Raw genomic sequence first — 20337 nt, forward strand, 5'->3', positions numbered from 1 at the left:
AACGGACACTGGTAAAATCCTGCAGTCACCTATCAGACTGCTCTTCTGCAAATGAAATACGTCTGTTTCCTTTAACATTTTCTCCTAAGGGGATTTTTTAAAAAACTCTTTTAATCACTAACTTACGAATGCTGTAACTGCTTCAAGTGCTTTTAAAAGGATGGTGGCCAAAACCAAATGTCCTCCACCAGTACTTCTCAGAGGGACTGTGGTCACCCTGGCAGTGTGAAAAGTGAAATCTCTATCTTAATAGAAGATTACGTTTTTCTCAAAATGTGTGACTAACAACACAAGAGTGTGTCACTTGCCCTGTGACAAACCATTTTGAAGCCAAAGTTCAGTATCTGTCCTGTTGCTGATAAAAATAGAAAGAAGGAGAAAAAGGAATTTAGAGGAGATTTTGAAATAAAATGTATGTGGAAAATGTTCTTTGAAAAAAAAACAAAAACAAGTAGACTGAAGCCTTGGAGGAAATAAACCCTCCAAAATTCCATGTCTGTCCTTTAGTCTCATTGTCTCATTTTCCTTATCTGTAGATGATCTCTGGCGTTCTTTTCTTACCCTTAGAATTTACTCTCCTCTGACTTTTCATTTTTGTGTGAACCCTTCCTGTTGACAGTTGGGACAGGAAGCACCTTTTCAGGTCCCTGGTGAATTTTAATCTTCCGTTCTGACTCTCACTGCCTGTTTCATTTCTTGAAAATTGTACTCGAATTTGAGCACTGATTTATATGTCACCTTGGGTACATGCCATCGTGCTCCTGGTTCTCAAGTGCGCCGTGCGGGAAGAGCTCGTTTTCCCTTTCCCAGCACCCAAAGCACTTGCATGCACTTGTTACAAGTGACTTAGCCCATGCCTTTTCTTGCTGTGGCCAGGCCAGCGGGCACTCCTGTGACCCTCCTGTGCATGGAGGATGACGACAGCAGTTAAAGTGGTTGCAGGCAAAGGCTGTGCTCACTGACTTTTCAATGCCAGTTGGTTTCATTAAGCGTATTCATATGGCCCCAGTGCCTTCGAGAAGGGCCAGTGTTTGGAAATGGGGGCAGAGTCCAGAGCATTTGGAACCCAGTGCCCTCCTAGGGTCTGAGGGGCTGACTGGCAGAGTCCTGTGGGAATTGGCATAAAGAACACAGACTTTGTGATCAGACAGATCTGGGTTTTGATCCTGATCTTTAATTGTCTCATATGTGAAATAAGAATAACAATCGCTGACTCTTCAAGCTGTTAATCCACATGCTTCGAGCACAGTGTCTGGCAGAGTGTAGGACTTATTAATGCACTTCCATTGTGCAGTTTGCTACTGAAGGGCGGTAATAACACGACAAGCCAAGTTACTCCTTTTTTCCATTGTTTTGTCAACTGGGATAACTTTTTCACAGAAATGTTGTAAACAAAGCACATTCTAATAGGAAGTTTTTCTTCTCGTGAGCCAGGTGTCCACACCTAGAGCCTTGTGCTCTGTGCGTGTCGTGCAAGGCTACCTGCTCAGCCCGGCCTCAGCATTGCCCAGCTCCCAGGCGTTCAGGGGCCTAGGGGTGAGCTTCAGCTCTTTTCATCAAATGTCCTGTTCCTCTCGATTCCGTGAGCCTGATTAGAACAGGCAGGTTTTCAAGATCTTAAACCTCAAAGGAATAAGTACAGGAGGAAGATGCTTGGTGTGTTCTAATTATAATTCTAAACTTTTTTTTAACATGAAAATGTGATTCAAGATGCTAACATTTAATGTTTTCCTCCACAGTGTTTCCCTTCTTTAAAAAAAGTCCAGTTGCCTTCTCTTAGCAAGCTGCCTTTCAAATCTATAGATCACAAGTTTATGGAAAAGTCAAAGAATCAATTAAATAAGTTTTTACAGGTAAGCAACTGGAAAGTTTTGGATACGAGAGAAAAAATGAGTTATTTGGGGTTAAAGTGTCATCTTTCTAAGAGCTTGCTTGTTTGCTTTCTTTTCTTATAGGTCATGCCAGGTCCTCAAAATATCTCTGGTTTGTTTGTTTATATTAAAGTATACTATACACACAAAAATATAAAATATAAAAAATATGAAATACATACAATACAGCTACCTTGTGTGCAGCTTTGTCCTTTTTCACACGCGGAGCCCACCCTGTAACCAGCACCCGGTGCAGTATGCTCGGCTTTCGTCCCGTCACGGCTCCCGGCCCAGGGTGGCTATGATCATGCCTAGTAACCACACAGACACAGTTGTTTTTGAACTTCCTACAAATGGAATCATACAGTATGGACTCCTTTGTGTCTGACTTCTTTCACTCAAGAACTGTGTTCAGGGGCTCCGCCCATAGTGCTGTTCGAGTTGTAGATGATTTGTTTTCACTACCGTGTAGGTTTTTCATTGTGCGGATACACTACAGTCTATTCATTCCATTGTTGACGAGCATTTGGCCCGTTTCCAGTGGAGGCGATCATGAAGCAGGCTTCTATAAACTTCTAGTACTTGACTTATGGTCCATCCATGTTGTGTAATACCTACAGGTCTGGGTTTCTTAGTTTGTTCAAGTGGTTGTGGCAGTTTTTACACTGTCACCACAGCGTGTCAGGGTTCTGATGGCTCTCCCTCCTTACCCCCACTTCTTCTCTGCCTGTTTCTCTTTAGTCCTCCTGGCGGGTGTGTGCTGGTATCTCACTGTGGGTTTAGTTTGCATTTCCCTGACGGCTCATGAAGCGGAGCCCCAGTCTGGGTGTTACGCCAGTTCTGCTGTTGTGCCAAGAGTAGTTTCTGTGGTGAAGTGTCTGGTCAAGTTGAGTCTGCTCTTCTGTCGCGTTGCCCGTCTTTTCCACAGCGCTTTGTGGGGGTTCTGCATGGGATTTGGATGTGAGTCTCTCGTCGCACCATTTATGTTGCAAATATCTTCTCCCTTTCTGTGGACGGGCTTTTCACTATCTTAATGATTTCTTTTCATGAACAGAAGTTCTCAATTTTAATTTAGTCTAGTATATCAGTTTTGTCTTTTATGGTTAAGCCTTTGTGCCTATTAAGAAATCTTTGCCTACTCTAGGGTCCTAAAGACACTCTCCTAATTTCCTCTAAATGCTTTATTGTTTGTCTTCAGTCCATTTTTAGAGAATAAGGCCAAACCTGTACTATCCTTGATAGCAACCACTGTTTATTTTTCCTTGGCTGGACCCTCTGTATTCAGAGTATAGTTAAGTTACTCAAACCATGCACCCCAAAGCTCTTATAGTTTTTGGAGGCATGGAACTTTGTCTCATGGAACACTTTTTGCCTATGTAGTAGTAGCTGGAAGGCCTGGGATCTTAAATAATAGATGTTGCCAAATTCTTAGTGAAGGCTTTTTTTTTTTATTTTAAATATTTTATTTATTTATTTGACAGAGAAAGACAGCCAGCGAGAGAGGGAACACAGGCAGGGGGAGTGGGAGAGGAAGAAGCAGTCTCCTAGCAGAGGAGCCTGATGTGGGGCTCGATCCCAGAACGCTGGGATCACGCCCCGAGCTGAAGGCAGACACTTAACGACTGTGCCACCCAGGCACCCCCTTAGTGAAGGCTTTATTAAAACATAGTTGTTCATTTGGAAGTATGGGTCATGGTTAAAATAGATTTGTTTAATTCAGAATTGCTTTGAAAGTGTTAGTCTCTTTTTCCATGTATTCCTATCTTCCTCCCTCCATCTCTCTTTATATGTATCCTAAAGTTTTTCTAAGATGTAGATTATTTTATTTCCTGAGGGAAACTTTTATTTTATAATATAATAATATATAAATATGTGTGTGTGTATATAATGTAAATTTCCGTTAGGAAATAAAATAATTTACACCTTAGAAAAACTCTCTGAGTTTAATTATGGCAGAACTGAATTAGAGAATCATCAATGTTTAAATGCTCTTACAAGAGAATTTGAAACTGAAATACTACCATTTTCTTGCTGATTCAGCATATCTAGGAAATAATTAAACCCACTCCAACATAGTACCTGATTAAATCGTTCGGATGGGGGCGCCTGGGTGGCACAGCGGTTAAGCGTCTGCCTTCGGCTCAGGGCGTGATCCTGGCGTTATGGGATCGAGCCCCACGTCGGGCTCCTCCGCTGTGAGCCTGCTTCTTCCTCTCCCACTCCCCCTGCTTGTGTTCCCTCTCTCGCTGGCTGTCTCTATCTCTGTCGAATAAATAAATAAAATCTTAAAAATAAATAAATAAATAAATAAATCGTTCAGATGAGCAAATGAAATCATTTGTGAAACGATGTGTATTATTCAAGATCCAGGATGTTTAAGCTTTGGGTGTGTAGCTTTGGACCCTCCAGCAGACTCTCTTGTTTCCTTCCAGCCTCTGCTGTTGGGGAGGGTCTCTGTGCGTTTGGCCTTTTCTGCTGCCTTTCGGGCGCACAGGGAGGGCGCATACGTGCCTTTATTGGATTGTTGGTCGTGGAAGTGGGTTAGTAAGTTCTGCTGTTGTGCCAAGAGAAACTGCACTCTGAGACCCTGCCGGTAGGTCGTGTGGACGTAGTTGAGAGCAAGAGTAATCTGCAGCTAAGCCAGATGAAACTGTGGTGTCTAGTGACCTTACATCTTTTAATCATGAGGATTTTAGGTCAGGAAGTAATGATTTGGATTGTTTTTCATTTTCCCAAAGACTTGACAAAGCCCTGACCATTCAATGTATTTAGGTAGGTTATACAGCAGACTGTCGTTTCAAAGTATTATCCCACCTACTGCAAACAGGAAAGTAAGGTGCAGAATGCTTCCTCTTTTATTGGGTCCAGAGGACCTTCCAGAAAAAGGGATTCCACTGAGTATATGTTTACTTGAATGTTTATCTATGACAAATGGTTCCCTAGTGAAGCATACTAATTGCACAGATATTTAATAATCTAGCTACTCATTCCTAGCCATTCTGTTGCTTATGTCTTTCTTCGTCCCTGCTCACCACATCACGTACAGACACCTCCGACACCAGCCATTCCCTCCCGCGGTGCTCTGTCCTGCTTCGGGGTATGCCTGTGCTGTGCGCTCTACTTGGAATGCCAGACCCCCTTCTCCATCACCCACTGAATAGTCATCTGAGGTCTTGACTAGAATAGAATAACGTGCTGTGAGTGTTTGGAGGGAAGGAGTTGGGACTGGGATGCCATCCCCAGAGAGCTTAAAAATGATAAAACCCCAATTACATATTGCCCCACAGACGTCTGTGAGCATTTCTAACTTTTCCTATGTACTTAATCTGATTATTTTCCTTCATAATGGAATATAACGTAGGCCAAAGTCTTATCAGCCTTAACGATCTCTTTATGTTGATTGTAGTAAGTTTGAGACTTATCATTAGTTATCATTTCCTACTGTTTTATAAAATAATATTGGAGTATAGATTAGCTAAAGGAAATCAGGTTAGGGGAGAATATCTCCTGCCTTCTAATCCATCTGTACATACGACTGAACATTGATACTCTGCAAAAGGAATAAAGGCCTATTTATTGGGCTCTGGGGCTGGGAAGGCGGTAGTGACCCCAGCTCCCCATCCTCCTTAACCTCCTTCTCTCCCTCTGAGGCAGAACTTGCTCATTTCCAGTCGTCTTCTGCAGGACAGAGGAAGCTAACAACCACCAGAATGTTGGTCACCCCCTTGGGTCCCCTGTCCCCAGTGTCGTAGTACTGGATGTTCCCACAGGTGCTTGTTCTAGGGAAGGTCACAGAGTTCATTGGATTTCCGCTTTTGCCTGAACAAATGTAAGGTGACGGTCATGGACCACGTCCTCTGAGACTAGATCTTAACCTCTTCTGCCACCCCAGGCTCTGACATCAGAAGCACTATGTGCTCCCAGTGTCCCTCTCCCCCAAGGGGATTACATCATCAATGGGGCACTATTTCTCACTGTCTTATTATTCCTAAACCCTGTATCTTTTTTTTGTTGTTGTTTCAAGTTTTTATTTAAATTCCAGTAGCTAACGTACAGTGTTTTATTAGTTTCTGGTGTACAGTGTGGTGATTCGACACTTCCATGTGGCACCCGGTGCTCATCACAGCAAGTGCCCTCCTCAGTCCCCATTGCCTCTTTCACCATCCCCCCGAACCCCTGTCCTTCTGGTAACCATCAGTTCTCTAGAGTTAAGCGTCAGTTTTTTGGTTTGCCTCTCTCTCTTTTTTCTCTCTTTGCTTGTTTGTTTTTCTTAAGTTCCACATATGAGTGAAATCACATTAAACCCTGTATCTTTTAATAGTAGACGTTTAGACATTCTTGTGGTCATGTTGTTAGTCTTACTGTCCTATCAGTAGCACTTGCTTGGACACGAACTTCATTTCTGTTCTTCTTTCCTGTCTCCGGAGGCCAGCTAAGTACATAAAGAACCTGAGGACATTTCCAGTTCAAGGCCCAATAGAAAGAGTTCTGTAATTATGTAAACAAGCACTGGTCGGAAGGCGGCAGCATGGGGAGAAAGCTCCTGCCTGGTAGACTGTGCCATGTGACAACTCCAAGTGCCTTTTTGCAGCTGATATACAAAGTCTGAACACAGCCATCTAAGGGTGGTTGAGCGGGATCCTTGTGCCGTGTGCAGACATGTAAGTTGTTGCAGCACCACTGGGTGAAGGTGAAGTTGACACCCAGAGGCAGTGGCCCCGGTCTGTAAGCTGTGTGCCAAGCCCGAGGTTTGGTTGCCCTGAGCGGTTGTCTGCACAGCGTCTCCCACAAGCCGCAGGCTTACAGTGCTCCTGTTTACCCGCAGGGCGTTGCTTGCGATTACCATCATGGGAATCCGCCTAATATGTTCTGTTTCAGGGGGAGAGGGAAATGGTTTTGGGTTCGGATTATGAAAATAAATCCCTGACACAGCCATTTGCACCTTGCTTGCCTTTATTTGTGGTGGTTTCCGGCAGCACGGACGTATTCTTCCATAAGAGTAATGCACCCTCTTTCCTCCACAGAATCTGCTTTCAGATGAAAGACTGTGTCAGAGTGAAGCACTTTATGCCTTTTTGAGCCCTTCTCCTGACTACCTCAAGGTTATTGATGTGCAGGGGAAAAAATCCACGTTTTCATTATCCTCATTTTTGGAAAGACTTCCTCGCGACTTCTTCTCCCATCAAGAGGTGAGCTCTTAAAAGGTTGTGCCATTTTTGCAGCAGATTTAGGGGAATGTCTTTTTGAAAGTCTTCTGAAGTACCAGATGTTTGTTGAACGCATGCTACTAGTGAGGGGGAAAGCAAATACATCCATTTTCAGTTATTATCGCTGTCATATTTTTGGGATACCTGCTTGTGCTCCCCTACAAGTCACTTGCAAGAGTTAAGATACAGAAAATAGCAATAACAAGGTCGGTAAGTGAAGTGTGGGTGGGAAGTTGTATGGGAGCCCCGGTAAAAGTGGTGGACCAGCCAGTCCTCAGAGATGGGGGTCATTGTTAGGGGGAGCTGGAGCTCGTATTGAAGGTCGGGTTGGGAGGGACAGTCAGTAAGTCATTGGACTGGAGAGGAGAGCTTCAGGAATGGGCTAATGGAAGGTTAGGCAAAGAGGTGGAGTGGGGGGCGAGGTCATGCCAAGCTGAGGAGTTCAGAATTGATTCTCAGGGAGTGGAAGGTCATGGGATATTCTGAAGCAAGATGAATCTAGGAGTGACATTTGCGGGTAAAGTAGCAAATAGAGAGAATGCAGGCACTTGTGATTTCGTATTCTGGACCTCAGGCTTTCCTGCAGAGTAAGCTCCTGACTCACATTTAGGCCACTGAAGCCCCTTCTCCCGCTCTTCAGCAAACTGCGCAAGACTGTCTCTGAAAATCGGGGTCTCCTGGAGACATTCACTGCCTCCTTGGCATTCATTGCTAAAGGCCACCGCCTCTTCAGCAGAATTGGTTGAATGAATTTGGACAGAAGGAGCTGATGATGCAACGGGGCGTGCTACTCCACTGCCTCCCGAGCTGGGGGAAACCTGTGTGCAGCACGGAGCGTGTCCACGCCAGGGCTCGGGGCTCTGTATGAACCTGCTTCCCCACAGGCATCCCTGCAGGCCCGTATTTGTAATGTCTGGCCCTGTTCGGTTAGCTTGCCTCTGTGACCTCTCATTTATTCCCGTACCTCTGGGAGTTTACGTTATGGCGCGGTCACTCTATGAGATGGTTCTCTGAAGGTGAGTGCCAGTGGCCAGACCCAGTGGCTTCCTCTCCGTGTTCACCTCCGTCCATCTCTTTCGCAGCATCTGATGTTGCTGTGAGGTTTTGGGAACTCCTCCTGCCTCTGTGACTTCTCAGCCCTTTCCTCTGCTCACCCAGTCCCCCACAGTGCTGTCATTAGTCCTCTGCGTGGGCCACAGCCTCGGCTGTTTCCTCTGCCGACATCAGAAGGAACCTGCTCATCTGTCCTTCTGCCGCCTCCGTTTGTGCCTCTGTGATAGCACTCACCCTGCTTGCGGAAACGGCCACGCACCTCTGTCAGCCTCCCCGGATCGCTGGGGGCCACTGAAAGTCTGGGTCCACATCACGCCTGTTAGCACTAGCCTGGTGCCTGGCCTGTAATGAGTTTTGAACTGAAACTTGCTGATACGCAGGTCAAGAAATGAGACGAACTGAAATACAGAATCAAAGCTTGAGTCAGAGCTTTGACATAATGACATTACTTTGAAATATACGTGTTTTTAAAGAAACTAGGGAATTTTTTTTAAGACTTTATTTGAGAGAGAGACAGAGAGAGTAAGAGAGCATGAATAGGATGAGGAGCAGAGGGAGAAGCAGACTCCCCGCTGAGCAGGGAGCCTGATACGGGGCTTGATCCCATGACTCCAGGATCATGACCTGAGCTGAAGGCAGATGCTCAACCGACTGAGCCACCCAGGTGCCCCAAAAAACAGTGAATTTAAAATCATTTAAGTTAAAAAGCCTTACTTGGGGCACCTGGGTGGCTCAGTCGGTTAAGCATCTGACTCTTGATTTCAGCTCGGTTAGTGATCTCAGGGTTGTGAGCTTGGGCTCTGCCCTCAGCAGGGAGTCTGTGTGTGGATTCTCTCTTTTCCTGTCTCTGCCCCTCCTCCCATGTACTTATACTCTCGCTTTCTCTCTCAAATAAATCTTAAAAAAGTTAAAAAGCCTTGCTTTTAAAACTCAAAATGGCTAGAAAACTATTCTGTTATCTACTAATTCACTCCTTATTAATACAGTGATAGAGATTTTTCACAATTACTTTGAGCCTTGAATAAGGCTTTAACATCAAAGGTTTTCCCTGAGGTTAGACACACATTTTGCCCTGTGTTGAGAATGTAGGAAAGTTGAAAGAGCATCTAAGGTTGAAATGCGAGCAAATATTTGGAATTTACACTTTGAAAGAAAAGAACAACTCTACCAGCTTCCTTGGATAAGTGATCTGCTTCCTTTGACCTTTCTGTACCCCCAGGAGGAGACAGAAGAGGACAGTGACCTGTCAGATTATGGTGATGATGTGGATGGGAGGAAAGACGCCTTGGCTGAACCATGTTTCATGTTGATTGGGGAGATCTTTGAACTTCGAGGAAGTAAGCTTGTTATTATTTAACGGTAATTGCTGTTAAGTGGTTACACACACCCACACCCACACACACTCATAATATCCCTTTATTCCTGAATCAGATGTGTATTTATATCCATTCAGTCATCAGCAAATACTTTTAAGATCTAACCAGATACCATGGTAGAATGTGAGGCCACGGCCTTAAGACAGATAATTATGTCTGTACTTATGGAACTTTGGGTGAGTTACTCTATACCATGTTCTTCTGAATACAGATAGAATGCTTTGAATTTCTTTTATGTGATTTAGCATAGCTTCATTGCTTTATCACCAAAAGGTACACAAAAAATAATTTTGCCTAGCCAAGGAAGGAGCCCCATTGTTCAAGGGGAGGTTTTGGTGCTGTTAGGGTGTGCTATGGTCAGGGACACAGGCGTGCCTCGATCTCACCTTTCAACTACACCTTTGTTCCCGTAGAGGAGTGGTTATCACTGAAAGGATGGGGGAGTGTTGTCCCTCAGGGGACATTTGGTGATATCTGGAAACATTTTTGGTTGTTACAACTTGGGGGATGGTGCTACTGGCATCTTGTGGGCAGAGGCCAGGGACGCTGCTAAACTTCCTGCAATGCGCAGGTCGGCCTCCCACGACAGAGTTGTCCTTTCCGAAAGAGTTAGCACCAAGGTTGACAAATGTTACCCTGGTAGTACTCGAGGGAGATGTACTTAGAAGAAACAAGAGCAAAAACAGGATTAAAATACTCTCGTTAAGACCCACACAGGTGCTTCCACCCCAAACTGGTCCTGGGTAAAAGGTCAAACTGTGCTGCTTGGCCAAGTCTTGAGTCCTAAATAGGACCCTCTGCCCACACATACCTTCTACAGCCCCCCAACACTCGAAATCATGGGACCAGTGTACTCAGTGTACCTGGAGCCTCAGGACTTGCTAGAGCCAGGACACCTCACCACCTGGAGAGGAAGCGTGTGAGGGGAGTAAGGGGTAGCAAAGCACAGTGGTGCCACCAGCCGGTACTATGTATGTTGCCCTGTGACTGACTGTCAGTCCCGTGCTCGGTCTGCTCAGATTAGCATCTCTTCCCCTGGGGTGAAGAAGGTCGGCTAGGAGTTTTAAGCGCCAGAATTAATTATTTTGGTCACCAGTAAGCCAAAGCTAAAACAATCAGCCAACACTTTGGGAACATATGTTCTAGCTATCACTCTGTAGGAGAAACAAAAGTATATCAGAAGTAGATTCTTCCTTCAGTAAATTTACAACACAGGGTTTCCAAAAATATAATTCACATTAAGCAATAGACCCAATTCTAAACTACGGGCAGAGATTTATACATAAGGGTATTCATTTTAGCATAATTTCAATAATGAAAAGTTGGAACTAAGCTGAACTTTAGAAATGGGGGATAGTTAAATTAAGAAATATCCATGATAGAATATCATTCAAATGCTAGAGATGCTTTCAGATGAAAAAGCTATCCCTGTTCCGTATTTTAGACACTCTAAGATACACTGATGTTTGCCTTGGTTCAATGTAGGCAGAAACAACTAGTTTTCCACCGAAAGTCTGACTCTTCCTCAGTGAAATCTGGCCCATTAAATCGTGAATCCTCTCTGTTTCCCGTAGAGTTGGTAAGAATGAGGAAGCAGCATCTTAGCCTTTTGGCAGTGTGCTCTTTGTGGTACAAAGATTGAGAGACATGGTGGATGGGAGTAGGGCTCAAAGTCTTGTCTTTGCAGCGTGGATTTCCTCCATCATATGCCTGCTCAGAAGCATATTTGGTTTTGCCAGTGACATTTCAGAGGGGAATAAATAGAACATCATTTATAATGAGATGTGATATAGTTGCCGTCAGCAAAATCCTAGTGTTGCTGCAGCTGCTTCTGTCTCTGAACAAATGAGTCCTTGGAAGAAATACTAGGGCTGTTTCCTGTGTGGTTTGGGGACTGGGGACAAGGAGAAGTTAGGAAGAAAGTAGTAAAGGCGTAGATCAGTGATGGGAGAGAATTTGCACCAAAGACATTTTTTGGTTCGGTGTACAAAAGGGCATCAGTAAGACAGCCCTTAAAAAATTAATAACTGTCACTGTCCTCAGACCCTCTGCATGTGGGCTGCCTCTCTCCCGCCCTAGAAAGCCAGTGTGAAGTTATCGACACTGGCAGGTGTGCTCTTCACAGCCTAAATGCCAACCTAAAATGAACACATCTGCATGCTATCAGCGTGCTCTGAATTCCATAAAAAATTGAAAGCACTTTTGAAGCATAGTTCTGATTCCAAGACTTGACTCTTACTTGAAAGATTAACAACACTACTTTAACTGGACACTTAGGTCCATCTAAAAAGTTAGAAATGACTAGAATGTTTTCAAGTCTGGTGCCAAGTCTGTGTTAATTGTTGATTTTGTTTGGGTGGTTTCCCTTATACAGAGGTGTTCGTGAATGTAGTCCTTTTAGGTTTTCCTAAAAGGCAGGAGCCCTGAACTCTTATAGCCGAGCCTGAATATCTCATTTGCTTATGTGTGAGTAGCTAAACATTTCAATGAATGGGTGTGAATTTATATAGATGGAGAATTTGGTTTAGATTCCAATTTGCAGACCTAAAATATCCTCATAGCATTTCTTTGCCTTCTTTTGGCTTATATTCATATTCTGTACCTGTAAAGATGTCTCTCCACATTAGTAATAAAAGTTTAGATCTGTAGAACCTTTCACAACACTCAGATAAAATATCAACAAGATCCTTAAAGCAGAAAAGCACATGTTACTCTTGTCCTTGAACAGATGAGGAAACTGAGGCTCAGGGACGTTGTTTGTGCCCAGCTGCTCTGCGAGGTGGCCCAGGAGAGCACTGAACCCACCTCTCACTCAGGAACCTGGCTCTTCACAGTTCACCTTTCTCCCAGAGGCATAAAATATATAAAAATATGCAGTGATCCACAAACTACTATCCAAATGGGAAGTTAGACCCACCCATTCATTAATATTTCAAAATATTTGTCAATATTGGACCACAGATGTTTCTCATTCAGAGCACTGTGTGAGAAAATTGGGTTCCACAAGCCAGACAGAAATCTAAAATAGCATTGTACTGTCTGCTAGCAGAAAACAGACATGTAAGTAGCTTGGGGACATGTGAAATAAAGTATTATTTGCACTTGCTAGCTCAGCTGTTGTTGAGGCATTGAAAAGCTGTAAAAAACTCTTCGGTTTTATCTCATCAGTTGCTATGTAGAAAATGAAAGTTTAGGAGGATTTTTGAGGGGTAGAAGTTTGCTAACCAAGACCCAGGTTCTGCAGATATCATAGTCTTCATGCGGTGTCAGGACTTGGATTGAGTCAAATGGTATGATTTATGCTTTTTGCAGCTGTGAAAATGTCATAATTGTGATATACTGTGCTAATTCTTTAACTCTGATTTCTCTTTTAGTGTTTAAATGGGTGAGAAGAACATTAATTGCTCTTGTTCAGGTCACTTTTGGAAGAACCATCAACAAGTGAGTTGCATGACATTAATATTTGAATTCATGCCTTACTCTTTGCCTTAATAGTCAAATTACTATACTCATGGTATAGTAGCCAGTGATCTCTCTATCTGAAGGGTTTATATTTTCTCATTCTGTTTCTGCTATGATTCTAAGATTGGAGAGGGAGACAGGTTTCTGAAATAATTTCTCCCGTAGAACGCATGAAGAACTAGATGATCAAAGCTTGAGCTAGCTTCAGCATTCTGGCTGAAGGGGTCAGAACATGCTGTTTTGGAGGGGCACCTGGCTGCCTCAGTTGGTGGACCCTTGTAGTTGTGAGTTTGAGCCCCATGTTAAGTGTGTAGAGATTACTTATAAACATAAAATTGAAAAACAAAAGCAAAACCCAAAAAGTTCTATAAAGTTCTCTTTTGATCATGATGACCAGTTTGAGTATCTTGGGTACAGCATTTTTATGTTATATGATGGGAATCAGTTTACGGCTTGGACTCTAAGCCAAAATGAAAGTAGGATGACATGACAGGTATTTATTTGAAGAGAAATGCAAACCATATATTTTTTTCCAAGTTGGGGTAACATTAAAATGATAATTGCTCTTATTAATTAATACCTTAATATCCATCCATTGAGATATATGTGTATTTCATATAACAGTATTGTAAGCCATATGTATACTCTAAGCTATAGTCCATTATCCATGTTAAGAGTTTAACTCTATATCCAGTGCTCTTCAAGAGATAAACATATGACTTCCTGCACAATAAAAACGTCAGTCACATGCTAAAAGATAAGGGAGAGAAATCACATTTTTGTACAGAAAAGTATGTTTCAAGATGAAATTATCAGATTTTCCCAAGTGAAAGATTAGTTGTTAAAACCATCATAGTAACCTTGTATGTATGTTTATCATAAAATCAAAAATTTTTAAGGGAGACATAGTGAAGAACAAGTTATCTTCTTACTCGTTCGCAAATAGAATATATTTTCCTTGTCATAAGCACAAGTTTACTTCAGTTTCTAAGATCTTTAAAAAATGGTATTAGTGGCTTATTTAGTTGACTTAGTATCCTATGCTTTTGTTTTAATCAGAAACCTGGCCTGTATAACTTACCTTTTCAGTCTAACGCAAGCCTCTTAACTGTTACGTAGACAGGCCTTAGATAAAGAAAATTCCACAATGGCTCTGTATGTCTCAGTACTCCAGACTTGCTAATTCATTTTCCTTTTCAGTTTCAGCAAATCATGCATACTTCCCTTGCTCCTGTCTATGTTAGTGGCTCTTACTTATAAAATGAGCAGCTGTGGTTTGTGAGTGGTGAATACATTTGGCAGTTACTTTCACAGGACTCGGAGGAGAAGCATCACGTAGAGGCTTTCAGGCTGTTCATTTCAGTGGGCTTTTTATCAGGTAGAGAAATGATGGAGCACCCGGCCCTTTGCTATTTTTGCCTTTAGCAGAGATGACACATCATAAAATTAAGCAGCAGTACAATATGTGCCTCTTGCCTTGTACCAACTATAATTCACATACCAGAATTGATTCAAAAGCTTCCTATGGTTTTGGCTAATTGACAGTCAGACTTAAATTGGTAGAAAATACTTAGGTGATGACCTTTTGTGAGAGTCACTTACCTAATTTTAAATTGCAAATTGAAATTCTCTTACTTAATTTCTTCATGTAGTGCCAGTGAGAAACTCAAAGCAAGACTACGGAGAAAACAAGGTGTCTGCATTTTTATGTAGATTCTTTTAGGCAGGCAGGTTGGCAGGTTCTCTCTTAAAGCAGAAACCCCATTAAATTAATAAAATTATTTTATTTGGCCTAGATATGAATTGCTCAGTTGTTTTTTTTTTTAAAGATTTTTAAATTTATTCATTTGAGAGAGAAAGAGATGGGGGCGGGGAAAGGCAGAGGGAGAAGTAGGCTCTGTGCTGAGCAGGGAGCTCGACCTGGGGCTGGAGCTGATGTGGGGCTGGATCCCAGGACTCCGGGATCATGACCTGAGCCGAAGGCAGACGCTTAACCGACTAAGCCACCCAGGCACACCTGAATTGCCCAGTTCTAAGCAGTATAGGGAAGTATCTTAGGAGACATGCAGTTACAAACAGAATTAAAATAGTTTTGACTCATGGTAGAGTTTAGACATCAATCGTAACTGATTCCTGTGCAAAATTTTAGGGCTTGAAACCTCTATTTCAGATACTGTTTCTAAAAACCTTACATTGAGCCTTTAAATGGTTGGGAAGTCAGATGCTTGAAGGGCTTTTTGATTTATTATTATTCATGAATTGAGTTTGAAATTTCAAATCTTTCTGGCACTGTCAAGATGATTCTTTCCCCCTTTTCCTCTCCCAACCTCACAACTGCTCTTGGGCTCTTTGAACTGTGTTACTTGTCTCTGGACAGCAGAAATCCTGGAATGAGTTAGTATTTTACTAATGACTAATGAGATAGGGTTATGTGGAAGAGCTGGATAACCAGATAAAAGCCATTTGTTTGTAACTGTGCAAGTCAAATGTCTGCCCAACTTTCATCCCCAGAGAAATGTAGAATGCTCTAGATAGCAATGTATCTTTTCAAAGGCCTTCACTTTAAGGGGAAAGGTAGTATCTTGGGGTACCTGGGTGGCTCAGTCAGTTAAGCGTCTGCCTTCTGCTTGGGTCATGATCTTAGGGTCCTGGGATCGAGCCCCGAATCAGGCTCTCTGCTCAGCAGGGACTCTGCTTCTTCCTCTGCCTCCCAACCGCACCCCCCACCCCCCGGCTTGTGCTCTCTCGTGTTCACTCTCTCTCTCAAATAAATAAATAAAATCTTTAAAAAGAAAAGAAAAGGATCTTTTTTTCCCCTTGCCTAGTGAGCGTGTGAAATGCTTACCCTGGGTCAGAGCACTCTGCCCAGAATGATCTGCCATAGCAACACCAAGAGACAGCTAGTGAAAAAGCCAGGTTCTTCCCTGAGACTTCAGCAGCTCAGGGAAGCTTTTCAGACCACTTTCAACAGTCTTAAAATGCATTTATGGTTTCAGTTTATACCACTTCATGGAGAAGTTAGTGTATTCAGTACTGTGCACAGTTAGAGTAGCTGCAAGCTTCAAACCAGTCGGTCTCTTCTACGCTCTTGTCCTTACAGAGTGCAGGGTACTGCATGCAAGACATGTGAGCTCCCGGAATGAATGGTCATCCAGTACGGCCAAAAGAAAAAATACCTTTCAGAGCCAGAGTTTAAAAATCCAATTCCTAGTTTATTCATCAAACGTTTAGATCAGGCTGTATCTTCACCTACCCATCGATAAAAGCCTTTTGAGAATAGAGTCTACGACTTTTAAAAACCTCATCCAAGAAATATTTTTCTCTTAAAAGACAAATCCGGGACACAGTGAGCTGGATTTTCAGTGAGCAGATGTTGGTTTACTACGTCAGTGTTTTCCGGGATGCTTTTTGGCCAAATGGGAAATTGGCGCCACCAACCACAATCAGAAGCGAAGAACAAAGTCAGGCAACAAAACAGAGGGCACAGCAGAAGCTGCTTGAAAACATTCCAGGTGAGGCCTGGCTTCTGATCCTGAAAAGTACAGAGATAAAGAGCGAATGTTAACCTATCAAGGTGTTTTTCACGTACATCTCTCAGGAAACTTTATTTACAACAAGAAAAGTGATCACACTTTTTTTTTTCTTTTAAACCATGTCCTTTGCTAAGAAATCATACTGAGAATCTAATAAGAACAGTAGTGGTTATAATGCTTTGTTTTACTTAGAAAAATGTTTTAGGACAGATAATAAATTTTGTGCTTTAAAAATCCTGCTAAAATATACTACTTAGAGAGGTTAATTTTTAATTGGATAGAAACATATTAAAATTGTAGTGTGTATAAATGCCTAATGTTGAAAAATCCTAAATAAACTTCTTTCCTCTTTAAACATCTGAAAGAGCTGATTGTTCGCATGCCTTGTGCCCAGTGTCCTTGTTTGTTACGTGTGAGTCATTCACTGTCTCCTTCACCGGGTGTGGCTTGGAGTGTGCACTTGATCAGTAACAGCATAGAATGTAAACCTAATCTTTCAGATACACTTCAGAGCCTCGTTGGACAGCAAAACGCCCGTCATGGCATAATAAAAATATTCAATGCACTGCAAGAAACGAGAGCCAATAAGCATCTGTTATATGTGAGTAATTTAAAGCCAACCAGAGGATTAGTTGTTAATTCAGTTTTATGTCTTTGTTCACATATGGGGGTTGATTTTAACCCTTTGCATACTTAATCATTCTTGTTACTTATAACTCTGAACCCATGTATTTACTCTGCCTCATTTTAGTCTGTCTGACTGTTCAGTTCGGTTTGGGAAAAGAAAAAGAAAAGGAGTGCCTCGAGCATGTGCAGCTTTCTCATTCTCTCAGACCAGTTGTCCCTCCTGACTTGACGCACGTGACATTTTTTGCATGACTGCTTAATTTTCCTATTTCAGGAAAGCAGACTGTTTTCCAGTCATCTGTCTGATTATAATTAGCAATATTAACTATTGTTGATGGTGTGATAATGGCAAAGAGACCATGAAATGAATCAATCTGATACTAAATGGAGTTTATATAATATTAGTTCCATTCACTTGAGAATAACTTGTTCATGGAGAATCACCTCAGACCTAAAATGAGACTTTTCTCTTAGACGTAACTATTTTGAGTAAATCCTTAGAGAAAAAAACAAAACTAAACAAAACATATTTTCCTACTTTTTTTCTTCTTTCTTGGTTTAGGTGCTGATGGAACTGCTGCTAATAGAGTTGTGTCCTGAGCTGAGAAGTCATTTAGATCAACTAAAAGCTGGTCAAGTTTGAGTCTGCACAAATAAACCACCCGAGAAATGTCTGTGTAACAATAGACATGAAATATTTTCCTCTTTTCCACAGAGGGCTTGATTGAGAACCATATTGATTTTTCTGTTAGTTACCTCCCTCTAGTTTTGTGTGAAGTGAGCAGAATTGGTTGGGGGTGGGTACTTAACGCTGTCATAGGCAACAGAAAAACACACTTCTGTTATTGTTTTTATTTTAATAATAATATAAAATTCAACACACTGATTGAAATACAAATGTTAATATGTGATAAGAACCTAGGAAATATTTTAAATATTTATGAAAACAGTTTTGTTTTAAAATGAAGAACTATGACTATTGTACAGTTACTTTCCTCACTGAGGACTCTGAACATTCCTGTATTATTTCTTGTGTATTGAAGAACATTGTTGTGCAATGCGTTGTAGAAAGTGATTGTGAAAATTTTATTGTCTTTATTTTTACCAAAGATTTCCCATAGTTTGAAGCATTTGAAGCAATAAAATATAAAAAAAATGAATCACTGAGCTCTATGATATGTAAGGTGCTTACATCTCAAAAAAAGAGGTTAAAACACTTCAGGCAGTTCAAATATTTATCTTTTTTTTTTTTTTTTTTTGGTAAAAAGCACTGTGCACATAAATACTTCTGCAAGGAAGTACAAAGTTGGCTGCCTTTCTCTAGACACAGAATGAATATGTGAAAAATACAGTGTTTAGTATGAATGAGAAGAGCCAAATCTGTGCTTGAAATGATGTGTTGGGAGAGAGGGATAGGAGCTGAACGTTGAAGGATGGGCAGCAATGAGAAGGAAACACAGGTTGGAAGTTACTTCAGGGACTTGAGGGACTTGATCAAGTCTTGTGGACTCATCAGGGCGTTGGGTGAGACCCAGGGTACAGGTGTTGTTCTGTTATTAATAGTGGGGCCATGAACAAATCAGTCAGTTTTCACAATCTATTATTCAGTGATAATAAAACATTTTCCCTTCTGTAACTGCCCCCCCCCAGGAACATTGAAAGCAAAACAATTAATAGGTAAAAATTCAGTCCAAAATCCATGAAAGCACAATACTGTATACTGAGGTGGTATTGATTATGGCATTGCTAGATCCTACCTGCCAAGTCCTTGATACGGAATGTAAGTTCTGAAAGGTAAATAATTGAAAATTAGTAAACTGCATTTTATCTTTGGGATTCTTTTAGTCACAGCTCTTTGATCCTTTTTGCAAACCAGGATGATATTTGACACTTCAGAAAAAAAAGCGAAAACAAACCAAAGTTGGCTGTTTATATGAATAAGAATTATCCTTCACAGGAATGTGGAAAAGACGCATTCAGGGAAGAGAAGCAATGCGAGATCATCAAACCCCGGGAACTCACCCCAACACAGTTACTGGTAATGTCCATCTTATGCATAATTAAACATAGCTGTTACAAGTTTATATTACACATGAGAAAAATAACTATTTTGAGTCCTCAGTCTTTAAGATAAATTTTAACTTTTTCATAAGATAACAGCTATAAGAAATCTTAGAAGTTTTGGGGTTTTTTTGTTTTTAAGGTTAATGATCTGGAAGCCTCAACTCCCTCGAGTTAAAGACTGTCCCCACTGACGGATCACGGTGTATATCACGGTCTGCAGCAGTGGTAGTTTGCAAGGGCTCCCCTGTGCCGGAACTACCAGCTTTATGGAAACTACATAAAATTTTCAATTTTATGTTGGATTCACTGAAGACAGTTAAGTGTAGCGTATCACCACATTAACACCTGTCAAATTCCTACATTTGGGATTTCTCAGACCTATGTTTTAATGGCAGTCACAAAAGTGGTCTTGACTCGGATGAAGAAAGATAGCATATCTATTAAGTGTGCTGTCAAAGCCAACAAGCACCACCTTATCGTGTTCCTATTTTAGGATTCTTAGGCTTAAGGGATTCAGTGTGGAGAAGAGAATACTGGTTGGGAATTTAGATCTTCAAGTGGCTGAAGGCATATTATATATAGATGGTATTAAGAGAACAAGGGTGAAGCAAGTGGGCTTATATTGTAGAAGGAGATTTAAGCTAGGTATTATGAAGTCTTGTCAAGGACTTGATATATTGAAACATTAGTGGGGGAGAATAGAGTGTCTTGGGTAGAGGTTTTAAAAGAAAAGGATTCATTTTCAGGGATGGTTTAAGTTTATATGTCTTGAGAGATTGAAGGGAGAAGTATGTGATCTTTCGAGGGTATCACACAGACCTAAGTCTATGAAAATTGCTTTCCTTTATATAGAGATAGAAGTTCAAGTAACATGGAAAAACCAGAACGTAAAACAAGAACAAGTAATTTTCTGCCATACAGTACTTCATTAGTGACTGGTACCTGCGTATTAATTATACTAAGGTGAGGTCTTGTTTAGATCCACTTTTGGAAAGGATGATTGTGATTTATGAAATAAAGCCACATCAGGTTTAGGATGTTTACAGAGAAGGTGTTGTGAAGGTATCTTTTTTTTTTTTAATTTTAAAAAAAAAATATTTTATTTATTTGACAGAGATAGAGACAGCCAGCGAGAGAGGGAACA

At 41.5% G+C, this 20337-nt stretch overlaps 1 protein-coding gene across 1 annotated transcript in view; it reads left to right on the forward strand.

Moving 5' to 3' along the window:
- SNX25 (sorting nexin 25) overlaps window positions 1-18289 on the forward strand; it is a 124016-nt gene extending 105727 nt beyond the window's left edge. Inside the window, exons 13-19 of the mRNA XM_040643392.1 lie at window positions 1740-1853; window positions 6896-7060; window positions 9351-9468; window positions 12882-12948; window positions 16300-16481; window positions 17003-17103; window positions 17692-18289. Coding sequence (XP_040499326.1) covers window positions 1740-1853; window positions 6896-7060; window positions 9351-9468; window positions 12882-12948; window positions 16300-16481; window positions 17003-17103; window positions 17692-17772 — 828 coding nt within the window. The 3' untranslated portion in view covers window positions 17773-18289. The remainder of the gene's footprint in view (window positions 1-1739; window positions 1854-6895; window positions 7061-9350; window positions 9469-12881; window positions 12949-16299; window positions 16482-17002; window positions 17104-17691) is intronic.
- Window positions 18290-20337: the final 2048 nt, after the last annotated feature.

This window comes from Ursus maritimus, unplaced genomic scaffold, assembly GCF_017311325.1.
Source record: "Ursus maritimus isolate PB19 unplaced genomic scaffold, ASM1731132v1 scaffold_28, whole genome shotgun sequence".
Classification (NCBI taxonomy): Eukaryota; Metazoa; Chordata; class Mammalia; order Carnivora; family Ursidae; genus Ursus; species Ursus maritimus.